General features: G+C 41.1%; 2 protein-coding genes across 2 annotated transcripts; one reads left to right on the top strand and one right to left on the bottom strand.

Moving 5' to 3' along the window:
• The first annotated feature begins 3,351 nt into the window (after positions 1–3,351).
• LOC117338597 (proline-rich protein 2-like) lies at positions 3,352–7,414 on the top strand. The gene is made up of 3 exons (XM_033899955.1): positions 3,352–3,661; positions 5,967–6,372; positions 7,078–7,414. Exons 1-3 carry the CDS (start codon positions 3,352–3,354, stop codon positions 7,412–7,414), a joined length of 1,053 nt encoding a protein of 350 aa, XP_033755846.1.
• A 7,192-nt stretch (positions 7,415–14,606) lies between these two features.
• On the bottom strand, positions 14,607–14,981 carry LOC117338596 (intraflagellar transport protein 46 homolog). The gene has a single exon (XM_033899953.1). It carries the CDS (start codon positions 14,979–14,981, stop codon positions 14,607–14,609), a length of 375 nt encoding a protein of 124 aa, XP_033755844.1.
• Between the last annotated feature and the right edge of the window lie 4,248 nt (positions 14,982–19,229).

Here is a 19,229-nt window from a genome sequence, read left to right as displayed (position 1 = left end):
TTCATCACCTAGTTTGATGAACATGATTGACAGGTCCTATAAGGGCGAAACAGCTGTAGGATACACCTTAATTATCTCACGGCTCTACTGTGTTAAACTTTTTTTCTTCTAAAGGTTCCAATAGCTTTTGTGCCTTTGATGTTGTAGATAGTACACTGCTGATTGAGTCTATGTTTGTCGTAGCCTGAAAATCACGCTTTAATATATTCGAATAGTTAATGTTCGCAGGTTCTGGAGGCTTTAGTGAAATCTAATATTCAAAATTATTACAATTAATATTATTGTATTGAACTATAGTGCTTTTGAACAGTCACCATCTAGGTATTGAGTACTATTGACATTGTATGCCCTTTGTATCATGTCCTAGAATGCCAAAACAGCTTGAAGATACTTTTTAGGATTTGTGTACGGTTCTACGGTCTTCAACCCTTAATCTGTAAATGAATGGTGCTTTTATTACATTTTGGTCTGTGAAAAATAGAAAATATTTAAACCGATCAAACTTATCAATTGTATTTTCACTGCAGCAATGACCAGTGGAATTATAAGGTTTTGTCTGAATTACTTCCCTGTTGCATAGGCGCAGTAGTAACAATTAACGGGCTACGTTTTATCATCAAGAAATATCTATATCAAATTACACTGTTTACATAAATAGTAGATAAAATATTGTGTTTTAGGAATTCATAAACACTAACTGGAGTTAATAAGTTTCGTTTATTATGTTAATGTATTTTTAAATGTGGAACTATATTTTGTAGCGTAGTAATATTTTGAAATACGTACTCGATTGGTTGTCATGTCGCCGGATTGGCATAGTTACTTTCTAGTAGATAGGTAAAGAAAAAAATTATAAAGGCATCTTGATTTCTCATTCGAAATATAATAAAAAGGAAATAAAATGGTTATAACCTTAACCAGTTAGGAGACAGAATTTCACCCATCATTTTGTCTATCTTTTTACTGAACAACTTGACGTATCGGACCACATATGGTGAACATCTTAGGGATACATACTACAGTATGATATATGTCTACATGTTACCCAGTATTAGTTCAGATCGTACTAGGACTATGATGCTGACGGCTTGCTTTATAAAAGGACAACCTTGATGGCCCTGATGTTTAAAATATCTTTTCAGCTTTTGAGAGCTTATGTTGTCACTACGGCGTCGGCGTTGGTGTCAGCGTCGGTGTTGTTATTTCAAATGTTAAGTTTTGGTTGCAAGTGTTGAAACGTATGAATACATCACTTTATAATTGTACTAGGGTGCTGATAATTGGCAATAGAGTCCCTATGGAGTTAAACTATCCCCTGCCGGAGTTAAACTAAAAGATTTTTTTGGGAAAAAAACAGATTTTTCAAATGTTGGACTTGATGGATTTTTTTTTAAAAATCTGTGTGTTGAAAGGCCATAGTAATTTATGGTAATATGGTCCCTGTGGGGATTAAACTATCCCCTGCTGGAATTAAACTAAAAGATTTTTAAGAAAAAAACAGATTTAAAAAAAAGATTTTTTGGCAAGTAATTAATTGTTATGGCTATTAACAGATCACTTTATGATTGTACTAGTGTGCTGGTATTTGGTAAAAGAGTCCCTCTTGAGTTACACTATCCCTTTTTGGAGTGAAACTGGAAAAACAATATGAAAATTCAAGGGAGACAACTCTCATTAGGATAATATTTTATCAAAAAATTGAAGAAAAATGTCCAAAAGCAATTACATTAAATAGTGTAGTTAATATATTTATTCAATCTACAACAGCATAGCTTGTCTCCCGAATGTTTGTCAATAAATAATTTACAGATATATATAAATTGGTATGGCTTTGAAAATTGCATGAATACACAAAACGCAATCTGATCAAGTACGGTAAACAATATGAATATTATTAATGCAATTTGCGAAACCATACCAATTAGTATATATTATAATTACTTATTGACAAACATTTGCGAGACGAGCTATGCTGTTCTCCAACAGCTCTTGTTTTATTTTTTTTTAACATAACGCCGTATCAAAATGTATGATGGATTATCTATCGTAATTCTTTCAATTACAGCCATTTTAAGAAAATACTCTGGATGTATGCACGATTACTAAGATATATCTCATTGTAATGAAAATCTACTCAGACAATACGATTTTTTTTTCATATGGGAATGGCGGGATTAACGTTACAGACAAATTCAAAAGACAATCAAAACATTTAGAGGAGATAAATATTTTTTCTCCATCTGATCCTTATTTCTGACGTATACAATTACTCGGAACATTTTTTGTTTAATTCTTACTAAAACATTTTACCTCTCGTTGATTGCCACTAATAATCCCTTTTAATGTCAATTATCACTTGGTATAACACTATCTACATTTCATGGGAGCTTTATTACATAAGTTAATGCCGCCATTCTTAGAGATATACATGCAGAACAAAAACATTTAGAGCATCATGCAAGACGTAGCAAAAGAAAGTTCAATCAACAAATAGTACATCCATGTGGCCTTTTATAAACTAGTATTATGAAATAACACAAATATACCAATTAACTATAAAACCAACGTCCTTAACCCTAGCCACTTCCGTAACCCTTACATCGGCATCTTTAACTCATTCCCTATCATTAAACCCCAGATCAATACCCACCGCCACCCCTGTATCAGTACCCACCCCTATCAGTACCACCTCGATCATAACACCACATGCCATCAGTACCCCACCCCCTAGAATGGTCCCCCCTATCAGGACCACCCGAGATGACCCACACGAAGCGGGACCCACCCCCCTAACAGAACCCACCCCGAGCAGGACGCGAGGCCCGAGCAGAACCCACCCCTGGCAGGAGGCAACAACCGTAGCAAGGACATCCAGGCCGCGCAGGACACACCCCGAAAAGAACCCACCCAGAGCAGGACCCACAGGCGAGCACGACCACCGCGGAGAATGACCACCTGGCGAGCATGAAACACCCGAGGACCCACCCCGAGCACGACCCCGCCGTCCGAGCATGACCACCCCGAGCAGGAGACCAACCGCGAGCAGGACCCACAGCCGCAGGAAGGACCACCCCGAGCACACCCCACCCCGAGCATGACCCACCGCCGATCAGACCCCCCCGACAGCAGGACCACCTCCGAGCAGGAGCACCACCAAGGCAGGGACCCAACCCTAATAAGAGAACCCACCTGATCAGTAAAAACCCTATTCATTACACACCCTAATAAGTACCCACCTCTAATATATTACCCAACTATATATTACCCATCTATCATTACACACACATATTTGCCCAACCCTATTTGCCCATACATTCGGTACCCCACCCCCCTAGCAGGACCACCTCAGCGATGAACAACCGCGAGTCAGGACGCACCCCGAGCAGGACCCCACCCAAGCCGAACCCACCCCGAGCAGGAACACCCCGAGGCAGGCCCACCCCCCGTACAGAACATCACCCCGAGCAGACCCACCCGAGCAAACCCACCCCTAAGAGGACCCACACGAATGCGGGACCCACCACGAAGCAGGGACCCCACCGATCAGGACCCCCACCCCGAGGCAGGACCCACCGGAGCACGAACCCACCGCGAGCAGGACACACACCGAACCAGGACCCGTACGCGAGCAGGGACCAACCGCCGTCAGGACCCAACGCGAGTCAGTGACCACCCCGAGCAGGACCCACCTCCTCTAGCAGGACCAACCTCAGAGTACCCACCCGATCTGACCCACCCCTGCAGGTACCAACCCCGATCATGATCCCCCCCCTATGATTACCAACCCCTAGTCATGACCCACCCTATCAGTACCCACCCAGATCAGAAGCACACACCACGATCATGACCGTACCCCTATCCGTACCAACCCCTATATACCCCGGCCAGAGCAGGACCAAACCTCGAGCAGGAACCACCAAGAGCAGTAACCACCCTGCGTAGCAGGACACACACAAGCGGACAACCTCAGAACAGACCCAACCTCTATCATTCCCACCCCTAGCCATTACACACCCCTATCAGCTACACACCCCTATCTTACACCACCTCATCGATTACCGACCTCTATCATTTACCCTACTCTATCAGTACCCACCCCGACCATTACCACCCTACAAGTACCCACCCGAGCAGGACACACCCCGACCAGGACCAGCACCGCGATCAGCTACACACTACGTAAGCGGTACCCACCTAGAGCAGACCCACCCCGACAGTACCAACCCCTGACCAGACCCACCCCTAGGTCATGCCCCCCTACCCAGGACCCCACCGCAGCAGGACACACCACTAATCGGTTGCCCACCGCGGATCAAGTACCCACCGCGATCAGGACCCACCCCGAGAAGGGACACAACCCGACCAAGTAACCACCTCGAGCATGTATTCACACCCCATGGACCATTACCCAACCCGATCATGACACACCCCTACCAGACCCACCTTATCAGGTACACACACTAATCGTGACCGACCGCTAGCATGACCCAACCGGAGCAGGACCGACCCCAAACCGCGAGGCAGGACACAACCCGAGCAGGACACAACCGCGAGCAGGAACCACCCCGTACCATGACAAACCCTAGCTGACCCACCGCGAGAGAGGTACACACACCCGCCCAGGACACCGCGATCAGACACACACGAAGCGGGACCCACCGCTATCAAGTTACAAACCCCCTCATAAGTTAACCACAAACTAATAGGTAACAAAAAACTAAAATAACCAAACACAGATCATTACCATCCCTATCATAACCACCCCTATCATTATCCCCACCCCTATCATTACACACTCCTATCATTACACACCCCTAACATAACCCCACCCCTATCATTACCCACCTCTATCATTACCCACCTCTATCATTACCCACCTCTATCATTACACACCCCTATCATTACCCACCCCTATCATTACCCACCCCTATCATTACCCACCCCTATCATTACCCACCTCTATCATTACCGCAACACATCAGTAAGCCACCCCTGAGAAATACCCACCCCGAGCAGGACCCGACCCCCGTATCATTACACACCCCCAGCAGGTACCCACCCATAGCAGGATCCACCCCAATCATTACCCACCCGAAAATACCCCCCACCCTGAGCATGACACACCCCTATCATGACCCAACCGAGATCATTGAACTACCGCTAGAATTACCCACCTCGAGCAGGACCACAGCAGAGCAGAAACACCCCGATGGGGAAACACCCAGATGGCCCACCCCGGAGCGTACCCACACATAAGTGACACACCGGCCATCATGACCCACCTCGAAGCATGACGCAACCCCTATCAAGTCATTGAAACACCCATATCATAAACCCACCCCGTATCATTGCACACCCCAATCATAAACACCACACCTAATATTACCCACACTAATCGTTACCCACCCCGGCATTACAACCGCGAGCATGAACCACCCAGAGCAGGACCCACCGCAGTCAGGACCCCACCGCTGAGCAGGACACAAACGGAAAAATTACCAAAAAATCGATCATTACCAAAACTTATAAGGACACAAACTCTATCTGACCCACACATCATTAACCCACCGCTATCCTTACCACACCCTTATGATTACCCAACAGAGCATGACCCACCAAGATGCATTACCCAACCCCGATCATACCCAACCCGATAGTACCCACCCCTATCATTACACACCGCCCCTATCATTACCACCCATATCATACCCACCACGAGAATGACCTACCACGTATCAGTACCAAACCCTATCAGGACCCAGCCCTATGATTACACACCGCTAGGCATTAACCACCCCTAGTCATTACAAACTCGATAATTACACACACGAATCGTACCCACCCCGACCATTAACCCACCCTCTATCATTACCCACCCCGAGCATGACACACCCTCTATCATGACACACCCCGAGCAGTACACACCTAGATCAGGACAGACCTCTAGCAGGAACCACCGCGAGCAGGACCCACCCCGGACCAGGACCCACCACGACCAGGACCCACCCCGAGCAGGACACACCCGCCGACAGGAGACCCAAACCGGCTAAGCCAGGACACACACGACGAAGCGGGACCCACCGCGACAAGACCACCCCGACCAGGACCCTACCCCGACCAGGACCCACCCGAGCAGGGACAACTCCGACAGGACCCACAGCGATCAGGACACACCAACGAAGCGGGGCCCACCGGAGCAGTACCCACGCGAGCAGACCAACCAGAGCAGGAACACACCCCGACCAATTACCTCACCCGAGAGCAGGACACACCCAGACCAGACCCACCCGAGCAGGACACCACCTCCGACCAGGACCACCTCGAGCAGGGACACACACGAAGCGGGGGACCGACCTCGAGCAGTACCACCGCGTAGCAGTGACCACCGCTTAGAGACACCCCTAGCAGGGAACACCTCGATCATGACCCACCCCGACCAGGAGACACACCCCGAGGCAGGACCCACCGCGAGCAGGACACACCCCGACCAGTACACACCGCGAGCATGAACACACGAATCGGACCCACCGCGGCATTACCCAACCCCTGACATACCCCACCCCGAGCAGGACCCACCCCTCAGGACAGCACCTCTATCATTACCCACCCCTATCATTACCCACCTCTATCATTACCCACCCCTATCATTACCCACCTCTATCATTACCGACCTCTATCATTACCCACCTCTATCATTACCCACCTCTATCATTACCCACCTCTATCATTACACACCTCTATCATTACCCACCCCCTATCATTACCCCCCCTTATCATTTACCCACCTATATAATGACCCACCGCATCATTACGACCTCTATCATGACCCACCGCTATCATTACCGACCTCTATCATTACCGTAATCTATCAGACCACCTCGATCAGTACCCAACTCGTCATTACCCAACTCGATCATTACCGACCTCTCTCAGTACCCACCGCTAGGCGTACACACCCCTCGAAGGACTACACCTCTGCATTGACCACCCCTAGCATGACCCACCCCTATGCATTACGAACCTCGATCAGTACCAACTCGATCATGACCCACCTCTATCATTACCCACCGCGAGCAGGACCCACCCGAGCAGGACCCCCCCCGAATCAGGGAACCCACCGCAGCATGGAACCACCGCGAGCAGGAAACCCCCAAACCGAGCAGGACTACACACGCGAGCAGACCACCACGAGCAGGGACACAACCGCGAGACAGGAGCCCACGCTAGAAGGACCCACCCGAGCATGACCACCCCGAGCATTCCAACCTGCGAGCAGGACCCCACTGCGAATCAGGACCAACCGCGAGCAGTACCTCACAGCACCAGGACCCACCGCGAGGAGACCCACCGCGAGCAGGACCCACCCCGAGCATGGACCACAACCCGAGCAAGGGACAACCGCGAGCATGACTAGACCGCTAGAAGGTACCCACCGCGAGCAGGACCCCGCCGAGCAGGACCCACCACGAGCAGGACAAACCGCGAGCAGGACCCACCGCGAGCAGGACCCACCCCGAGCAGGACACACCGCGAGCAGGCCAACCCCGAAGCAGGACACACCGCGAGCAGGACCCACCCTATCATTACCCACCTCTATCATTACACACCTCTATCATTACACACCCCTATCATTACCCACCCCTATCATTACACACCCCTATCATTACACACCCCTACCATTACCCACCTCTATCATTACACACACTAATCGTTACCCACCTCTATCATTACCCACCCCTACCATTACCCACCCCTATCATTACCCACCCCTATCATTACCCACCCCTATCATTACCCACCCCTATCATTACACACCTCTATCATTACCCACCCCTATCATTACCCACCCCTATCATTACCCACTCCTATCATTACCCACCCCTATGATGGAAATATTCAATGTCCTACAAGAATTACTAATACATCAGTCATTGTCATGGTATTTACAAATTATATGTTGATAATCTCAACATAGTACAGAGTTCTGAAGTTTTATCACCACTATGTAGTGATCACTGTCCTTTTGGTATGCATCTATGTTTTAAAGTATTAAAAGTAAAATCATCAATTTTAAAATTTAGTGAACCAAACTGGAATGAAATAAATAGAGGTCTTCTAGCAATAAATTGGAATATATTAATTTGATCTAATGTGAATAAGATATATAGTATATTTTCAAATCAAATAAACGTGCTTATTGAAAAGTATATTCCATGTGAAATAATAAGAATAAAACCTAATGATAAACCATGTCTGACTTATGAAATTAGAACCCAGTTAAGAAAAAAAATGATCACATAAAAGCGCCAAACATACCATTAAGAAGATGATTGGTATAAATTTAGAATGTTGAGAAATACTGTAATTGACCTTATTAGAAAAGCTGAAGATACACACAAAAAAGACCATACCACCTAGTAAGTGATGTAATACTGCTAAGTCTTTATGTGGTCTTTCCAAGAAAAATGAAACTTCTCATTCTTTTAAAGTTGGTTATGATATTTGGATCCATTGGATAAAGCAGAAGCTATTAAAAACGTATTTCTATTTCTAACTCTGTTCAGGAAACTAACAATGTTCATAATTCTAATATGGAGTTACCTACCCTTAGTCTTATCAAACTTGGTGGAGTTACAATTTCAGATCAAGATATAATTGATCGATTCCAGTTAATTATTGATAGTAAACCTCCTGGAGCTGATGCATTTTTTCAGGAAAAAAAATTCTACCGTCAATAATATTTTACCTCTCAGAAATGCATTTAGCAAAACTGTTACTTCTTGTACTATTCCTACAGCCTGGAAGTCTGCTAATGTTAAAGCTCTATATAAAGGTAAATGTGCTATCGATGATCCAAATACTTATAGACCAATTGCCATAACATCTATTTTATGTTAAATATTAGAAAAAATAATCTTGACTATGATCATTTTGAGGCTTGGTCTCCTAGTTGTAGTTGGTGACTACCTCACAACACACAAGAAGCCCTGAACTTAATATTAGATAGATGTCAATTGATGTCTTACAATCAATTAAAGTGTCATATTCCAGAAAACTGTAGAATTATGAGCATTGTTACATTGGTTACCCCAAAACCTCCAATTTCCTCGCGTCAGTATTAATTTTTAAACGTAATTGACAGTTTTAAATGTCTTGAGTGAATTAAGTACAAGTGAGGAAATTAAGTGCAATTGAAGGTATTAATGCTAAAGGAAGGGAATCAAAGGTAACGTGAAGAAATTACTGGTTTTGGGGTTACCAGTGTTATAACATAACCAATACTTAATTAAGTCTTCCACTTAAAAAGAACTCGACACAAGTGTTCATCAAAATCATGGGGTGTGCAACTGACCCTTTATTTTCCGATCGGTTGGTGAAAATTTATATATTGTTTGATTATCAACCATACCAAGGCTTCTGATTGGTCGTAGTTAAGGATATTAGATTTGGATGTAAAATGGTAAATAGGGGAATTCGAATTCAACCACATTTGATTCATTAACAAAACAACCACATAAAGGCATCCAATTGGTCAATTTGTTGCCATAGAACCACACTGAGGCTTCTGATTCGTCGAAATATTGACATTGAGCGATTTTGATGAAAATCGGGACTCATGCATGGAACCTCTGAGCTCAAGACGGACATTCTTATATCATCTTGAGTATTTATTTTTATCCGTGTTTCATGCACAGAGTTATCGCCCCTCACTACATTTCATTCTTTCTGTGACACCATGACTGTAAGTCCAAGTTCCTTGAAAAAAATCTTAATCGAACTATAGCAAATCCTAATGATACTATATCTGCTACTTTTAAAAACTGTTTACCGTGTAAATTAAACATTATCTTGTGTCAATTAAGATATAAAGCAAGTGACTTAAACCATCATAAAATAGATCATCTTATCCCTGATCCAAGTTTTACCTGTGGCTCACCTATTGTAAATAAGGATCATTACTTTTTTACTTGTCCTAATTTTTCAAATTGTAGGTATTCAATTCATGAAATTAATGGATTAATCATAACTAATGTACAATGTTATATAAATAGTACCAAAAAATCCCTAACGGGATCCCATGCCATTTGCCTAACATACATCTTGCTGCCATATCGACAATAACAACATTAAAACCACTGTTCATTGCTTAAATGATACTATAAAATGATGACAATAAGTATACAAGTAGTACTTGCTGAGGCTGAGTTCACATCTTTGGATATGTTGTATGTGAGTAAGTGGGGGTTTGTGTGAGGTTGTGTGTGTCATGTAGGATGTAGGTATGCAAGTCTGTATCATAAAGGTTACATTTTTAAAGAATTGATTATACTACTTTACATTATAAAGTTATCATTCTACTCCGTGATTATTGGTGTGATACATTGATGCGTACATTCCTTAATCTATTTCTCTTTATATAATACTTATGCCTATGATATTTACTTTATTCACTTTACTCTGTATATATGTGGTTCCTTTTGGAGAGGACGTTTATAGGCTTGCCTGTTGTCCAATACATTTATTCTATCACAATAAAATGTGTTGAAATGAAATGAAAGCAGTTGAACAAGGCTATCACTCAGATCATTTTCTTTCTATTATACATTTATTTTTCATCGACTTAGGACAAGGAAGTGTTAATGGAAAATCAGATATTCATTATTATTTGATTTGAAATATATAACACTCATTAAATCAACAATAAATAACATAAAACTACAGTATGATATTCCAATGTAAAACAACATTTTTTTAAAATAATTTCAGTGATATTGCTTTTTTTTCTTTTTCTTTTTTACCAATTACTCTTAGAAACATAACTGATGGAAATTAGTGTTAAATCAATTTGAGCGTAAGACTAGTAAGCCAGCTGTCCCGGGTTCGATTCCTAGCGGAGGCAGTGATTTAAATTTAATTAATCCTACGCTCTGTTCAATTGGCGCCCATGTAGGGACTCGGGAATGATACTCATCGCTGCTTGCGAAAGCATCGCTGTTACCCCTGGAAGTTGGGGACGAGTTCTTTCCTGGAGGGGGAGTATGTAACCCTGGTAAATACTAGCCGCAATACACCGCTCGGCTAGAGAGATCGTCTCTTTAGCTCGATCGGTTGAGCGTAAGACTAGTAAGCCAGCGGTCCCGGGTTCGATCCCTAGCGGAGGCAGTGATTTAAATTAAATTAATCCTGCTCTCTGTTACATTAAATATATAGACGCAACATATACACGTCCACTCACAACAGTGCCTAGTACGGGAGTGACGCTACCCTAAAAAGCGCGGGTGCGCATTGACCCATGGTCACTCTACTATAAAAATAACTCCGACCTCTGACCTGTCAAACAGGTTTACATGTACATAATGTACATAGCATACAGTACAACTGCGTACACATATACATATGATAAATACAGAGCCTGTACATACACAGTAGTACAAAAATAGATAAATCTAAATAATACCCATATGTCATTAAATAATGACACTGTTGCATTCTCCCCTCCTTGTATGAAAGATGTCCACATCCCATCTTTCCAGCATCACAATGCAGGTAGGGCGTAAGAATTGTACCTGCTGCCCCCATTGCATGATCGTAAGAGGCGACTAAATTTGGGATCTTATCTTTTCTCTTCTTTCTGAACAACTTTATTCTTACTAATGTCTCCCTTGACAATGCCTCACTTTTGGCCTTTAGTTGAGCGTTCGCCTCTGTGAGGAAGGCTTTGGGTTCTGTCCCCTGGCCGAGACATACCAGAGTCTCTAAAAATGGTAGTTGCTGCTCCTGCTTAGCGCTCAGCATAAAAGGAGTGGGACTACTGGTTCGCCCGTTGTCAGTATAATGTGACCGGGTGGGGTGTGCTGCTGGGTGTCTTCGGCAGTATGTTTCAGTGAGGTAACACTATAAATCGGCAAAAGTTCCGGCCTATCACAAGGAGACTTAACACGAACATACCGCAGCCTCCCAAAACACACATACGCACTCACCACACGCATTCATGTCGCACACACGGGAGGCCGTCCTTAAATGACCTTAGCTGTTAATAGGACGTTAAACAAAATAAACCAAACCAAACCAAATCTTACAAAAAAAACTACCCATGTACAAAAAATTTTAAAATACAATTCGCAGTCACATATTATATGACCGTCATGTTTAAAAAATATGAACGTGATAATACTCTTATAAAAAATCAAAAATACACAAAATTGTACACCTTCCTCCCCTGCTCTCAAAGAAGATGTTTACATCTTCCACAAAAAACTCCATCAAACAAATGGAAAATACCAAGTAAAATGTACAATGTATTCAGGGGAAAAACATTGATAATGATAAAAACACAGATATATCCCAGGTATACAAACTCCCTACCTAAGACTTCAACATATGCAGCAACGTATCCCTGGCAACATCAGACATTCGATTAAACATATCTCCAGCAGTAATGTTAATTAAAAACATAGCTTTCTTCTCCCACTCAGCAATGTCGGGTTGAAACATGCCTGTTTACAGACAAAATCCCCAGACTGTATCCACCTCGGAGGCTTCCTTTTCCTTGTAGATCTCCTAAGGTAGCAGTGTACAGTAAAAATGCTATCTTACCTTTTCTGTGGGCTTCCATTTTGCGCTGTAGGCGAAACTAAATTTCCTGTGTAAACACACGTTCGGAAAATCCGGATATTTAAAATCCGGAACCAATTTATTGATTTTTGTTTTAATAAATGTGAAGCCTGTATGTACTACTTCATACTGGATATACCAATTATAGTGTACATTTATTTTTTCATTTTTTATACATATCATAATACAGGAGTTATTTGCTTAACAAAAAAATTGCCCATGGCCAGGCTGTCTTACTGTGGTGTGCTACCTTATACATCACTTTTGTTCATTCTAATTTTACTAAAAACCCCATGAATGTCTAGAATATGTTCCGACGAACAAAATGACATATCGGGTTACTGTGTATCTTTAATAGTCACGGAGTATTGCTGATTTTCCTGAGAGGTGTATTTCGACAACTTTTTCTCCCAATCCAGTAATAAGGGGAGGTAATTTTAAAGATGAAAACTCCCATAATTCTGTATATCTCTTGAATAAAGTTGTGTTTTGAGTTGAATGTGGTACTTTGAGTCTCTGTGCATGTAATCAAGCAAAAAATACTATACAACTATCAAATTTAGCCTTGTAATATGACGTCATAGTTACCATGACGTCATCAGTAACTATGACGTCATCAGATGGTATCTATGACGTCATAAATACTCAATGGTGTCATAATAAATAACCAAATTCCTTTCCAAACCTCAGCTTAGCAACACATGCAATATTCTAACTGATAAATCATGACATGACATCCAAGATTTCAAAATGTCATGCCTATGACATCACAGTCATCTGTTTCCACCCCGGTAATTCAGACATGTACCAATGATCATATGAAAGTGTCCGCTGATCCCATTTTATGCGGAAAATGCTATTTTTTCTGCTTTACCGAAGGAAGTGACAATAATTGACAATATTGTATCAACCGTACACTCCATCAATTGAAATTACATGCTTACCAATGTATAAATAAATTGAAAATAATGGTTTCACCAAATATTTCAAAAAATAACATTTACTGTAATAGTTTCCATGGATACGGGGTAATAAATCAGGTAAAACAAACCAGAATTCAGTCTATATGGTTTGTTAGATACCCAATAAGTTATTTTGGGTTTGTTATAAAACACAGAATATCTTTTCAATTTACACTGACTCATTAACATTATGCTTAATTAACCCATCCTTAAAATGGGTAAATATGCGAGTTACCTCCCTTGATTCCTCTAATATGACAAGCCAGATAATAAACAAGTTTTAAATTGTTTTTATGCATTTTTGAGCAATAATGAACTAAAATGAAGCTTAATCAAGCATAATTAAGCACAATTTCCAAAAAATAACATTTTTCAGCCCTTATAAGGTAGCAGTGTACAGTAAAAATGCCAAATTCTGAAAAATATGGCACATGCTTTAGATATGTAAACATTGCCAGTTAACCTTACATATAACCTCTTATAAAGTATATATATTTGAAATCTGTACAACATTTGCAATTTTAATAGAGCTCTGAAGGATAAGTAAACTGATATTTTCTGTGATTTTTAGAGCTGTGAATACCATGGTAACAGCTTAAAAAATTCTCAAAAATTGCAAAATATTATGATATTTGACCCAAAATGGCACAATTCTCTACACAATTTTTTTTCTGAAACCTATTTAAAATTAAATATCTCTATCCCAAAGACAGAATTAATCTTGTTTGGACATATGTTGTAAATTAAGTTTTTCCGCTATCTTACCTTTTCTGTGGGCTTCCATTTTGCGCTGTAGGCGAAACTAAATTTCCTGTGTAAACACACGTTCGGAAAATCCGGATATTTAAAATCCGGAACCAATTTATTGATTTTTGTTTTAATAAATGTGAAGCCTGTATGTACTACTTCATACTGGATATACCAATTATAGTGTACACTTATTTTTTCATTTTTTATACATATCATAATACAGGAGTTATTTGCTTAACAAAAAAATTGCCCATGGCCAGGCTGTCTTACTGTGGTGTGCTACCTAGGTACTGGAGTGGGAATTGGTACTGCTGGTGGCACATCCTGAGTAGGCGGAGCGTTGACTGGATCGGCTGGTGACGTTGCTAAATGTTCAGGTTGAACTCCAGCTTCCGGTTCTTCCTCACCCAACTCGTCACCATCATCATCATTATCATCATCATCATCATCCGAATTCGAGTCGTCTGCGGATGAAAAAGAACTCCCTTCCGGTATGGGTGGCCTCGAGATGTAGGTTGCTACATCTTCTCCAATGTCATCAAAATCATCGTCGCTATCACTCGTTGACTGGTGATCAGAGACTGACTCTACAGCTGGTTCCAACCTCCGACTCCGGGTTATCCCTGTCCGGTTTGTTGGACATGGCCGAGCCATCTCAACCTTATTCCCCATGGGCAGATATCCAATGGGGAGTAGATGGTTCCGGTGCAACACCCTCTCCTTGCCGTGACCGTCCTCCTTCCTTTCTCGATATACTGGAATGTCTGGATTGTCCTGTCCCAAGCATATTCATCAATGTACGATTAAAACGCTCGCAGGTACCGTTACCACTGGGGTGGTATGGCGAGGTCCTGGACTTCTCAATCCCCAACAACAAGCACAGATGGCGGATGACCTCCCCAAAGAAATTAGCAGCCTGAACCGAGTGGAAACGACGTGGTATACCATAGTGCTGTATGTAAGCTATTAGTGCATCAGCCGTCGTCCTAGCGGACATGCTCCGCGTCGGAATAGCTTGAGCGTATCGTGTAAAGTGATCCGTCACTACTAGTACGTAGGAATATCCACCCTTGCAAGTCTCTAGAGTAAGGTAATCTATGCAGACCAGTTCCATGGGCTGTGTCGTAACTATGGAAACCAATGGTACCCGCTGTGTGGTAGGGGTTTTGCGCAGCACGCACCGCGGACACTTCTTTATCCAAGCATCTACATCCTTAGACAAACACGGCCAGAAGAATCTATCTCTTAACAAGGACAATGTCCGGTCGCGTCCAGGATGGCCGACATCATCATGTAAGCATGTCAAAACCCTGTCTTTCATAGAACTTGGAATGAAAAGTTGGTCTATTGTCGAATCTCCTTGCTGCAAGCATCGATACAATACTCCACGTTTCAGCTTCAAACTGTCCCAAACCCTAACAATAGTAGCCCACTCAGGATTCTTGGGAACCGCCTTCTTACTTGGACGTTCTTGGCGACGGACGAGAGGTAGTATCTGCCCAATGAGAGGGTCCTGAGACTGTAGCTGTCTCCAGGTGTTAGGTGTCATAGCATTTTATATTAAACATTGTACATGTAGTTAGTATACGGTGCCAGTACATGTTAGTAAATATTGTTTATTTTATCATTGTACCATTTATATGCGCTGTAGTTTTGTACGGGTTGTCTCCCCGGGAGTCGAGCCCTCTTCGTCAAATGAAGAGGTAGGTTTTTTTTATATGGCTCCATTTATATTGTGCTGGTAGCATCATTTTTAAGAATATTTATGTACAATACATGAGAAATTGTCATTGTTTGTATAAGCGTTACGCACTTCCTACTTTGTCAGATCTGTAATGTGCATAGTTCAGTAGAAGTTGTAACGTCTATGATTACGCCTGGGTTAGTAGGTGTTCTTGAATCTCAGGCTCTAAGCGTATGCTTCCGGTTGCGTCAGGTGCGTACACCTGTCGTGTTATTGTGGGATGGATTAGTCCACCATGAGATTGTAACTTTATTACTTATTGTTGTTATTTGTTATTTTAGGGTGTTTTATTGACTAATAAATTATGAATTGGAACTCAAGCGTTGGAGTCATGGTGTAGATAACTTGAATAACAGACCCGGCTCAAAGCGACCGGCTACATTTCAGTGTGATACTGGTTATATAATATTTGTATAATAATTCAAAAATAGTACTGTACATCAGCAAAAATAATATATTAGACTGGCCACCAGACCCTTAGTTTTTGTATCAAGAATTACCAAGCTAAATTCTAATACTAGCTTAACTCCCCCTAGTCTGAAACTTAGAATCAGACATATCCTAGGGACCAAGATATCTGTGAAAAACAAAAATGGTTTAATAGTGAAATAAAGATTGAATGAAAAGTTAAATATAATAAAGCATAATTTAAGATGGGCGTACAGTTTGTGTATGACATTGCTAAACGTCCTAAATTGATGTCCGATTCCGTCCTTATATACCCTTGATTTACGCTAGTGAAAGAAATGGGCTAGTTAAATTAAACATAAAATTGAGTGCAGCAGAACATTTTAGAATCATCCTTTGGTAAACTGTCATGTATTAACATCAAGGAATATAGATTTCTATATATAATTGATTTTTTTTTTTAAATAATGTACAAATGACTTCTAATCTAGGATCACACAAAATCTAATCTTAAAAATGTTTAAGAGGTGTATTAGATTCCCTCACATCATGCGTTACGTTAAGAAATTTAGTCCCTGTAGACATTTTGTATTCGTCATTTGTTTGAATCCGGGTATGACCTTAACAGCTCGCCTCCGGAGTGTATTATTATATTAATAAGAGAGATATAATGTTTGAACAGAACTCGAAAATTTAGCATTCTTTTGATAAGGCAAACAATACTGTTAGTTTTGCTGAAAAAATTGATTATAAGCACTTAAGATTATATCTTGATCTGAAGAGGCGTGCCGAATCGAACCTTACTGCGGCCAATCAGTGATAAGGCTAATATTTTACAGGAAGATAATTTAAGATCAACTGCATATGTTCAAAACATCCTACTTTGATGTAGTAGTGTCCAATTTTTATCTAATTGGTTTATTTATATATATTTTTACCTATTGAGGTTTAGGCCACTGTGATCATGTTACTGCATGTTATTTTTCTTATTCCTTTGAAAACCGGTTGTTTGGGTCAAAGGGCAGATCTATTTTTATTTCACTGCCCAGTGGTCATTGCGCGAGCCCGCGCACCGCGCATTCTTTGTCACGCACCTGTATAGTTTTTGATGATGGCGGACGTATTTTTCTGCAGTGAATATATGATTTGAAATTTGGACTAATTGTAAGTACAGATCATGTTTTATCTTGACTGTAGTATTTATAATTAGATTTGCATTGATTTTAAATATGTTTTGTAATAGAACGGTTATGTTACACTCAAATTATATGTATTATTGGATTATCAGTTAGTTCACTGGTTTCACTGATTGTTAATTTGAATTTCTTCCTTATTGAAGCTTTTGTAAATCTTTTATATTATATATAAAAGATGTTCCAGCTTTTGTATCTTGTCAAAACTATTATTTTCTAGATTCTAGTAAATGCAGATTTTCTATACTTTGTTATCAATAGAGTAAATCTTAATTATTGTAGATTTTCCATGCTGCATCGCCATATACAGGTTGCGTCCCTTGGTAAACCCTCTTCCCCACGAAGAGGTAGGTTTTCGTGTTTTTTAGTATAAATATTGTAAGCCCTAAGGATATTTTTATATTTATCATATTTTGTGTAAATATCATAGTGTGTGATAATTGTGATTAAGTCACGATAGATCAAGTAGCATCTGGTTGCATTATAAGTAGTTTGATATCGCTCTGTCGTACATAGCGTTGTAAATTTCTTGTGTCGTGATCATATGATTGCGACTGAGTTCTTCAGAGTTTTGTAATAGTAGTATTTCTATAGCGTAACGTGTTTGTACCAAATGCGTAAATTAGTTGTGTTCATATTTTGGACGAGTTGACTACTTTGTTAGGGTAAATTATACAGATGCATTTACTTATGATTGTTATGTTGCTGTTGTAGGGTTTTTATGGAACTATGGAATAAATTGTAGAAAAGGACACCTTCGTTTTCGTGTTGAATTGAACTGAACCCTAAGCAGGACAAGTCCTGCTACATTGAGATGGCTCATAGAAAATTGTTTGGTCAAAGTGGGAGGTTGTAAAATGATTTTTTTTTCTTTTTTTGCCGCTGAAAGGCCGAAATTTGTCCCACTCCTTTCAAATACATTTTAAGTCGTAAAGTGAAAATATAATAACCCAGATTTGGTCGCTTTTTACCATCAGATAATGGTAACAAAACAAATGGAAATGTACTTACTCCGGACCTGGAGGGCAGGTAATATTTGCGGAAGCGACCTGAGTTAGCAACTTCCTGTGAATTTTGAGCCTACAGTTATCTCGCTGTTTAGCAACCTTTTAAATTTCTATGATAACCTTTAGTTTGTTATAATGGCTAAAGAACAACACTGGTCGGTCGGGAATCTCAGTGGTAATATCTTATTTATAATATATACGTTATACTTGAAGTGTTATTTAAACACTGTTATCCGGGTTCTGACGCTACAATTTCAAACAAAATCTTCCTCTTTAATGTAGAGAATGTAAATGTTGTTTCTTTTTCAATATATTTAAATACACAACATCATGTATGTATTGTTTTTTGCAATGTTCTCCTGTAACAACAAATGGTTTGTTCCATGGACTGCCTTCGAATGTCATTTCGGTGTTTTGTTGGTCATTCGATATTGTAGACAGACAAAACTTATCATACATTAGTCTAACTTTCCTGAAGTAAGCCAGTTCATCATTGAAATCAGATTTTTGCTTTTTTATAAGTTCTTTCAATTTGTGAACAAAGAATTCA

The sequence above is a fragment of the Pecten maximus genome, chromosome 11, assembly GCF_902652985.1.
Source record: "Pecten maximus chromosome 11, xPecMax1.1, whole genome shotgun sequence".
NCBI lineage: Eukaryota > Metazoa > Mollusca > Bivalvia > Pectinida > Pectinidae > Pecten > Pecten maximus.
This window is presented reverse-complemented; position numbering and strand designations above follow the sequence as displayed.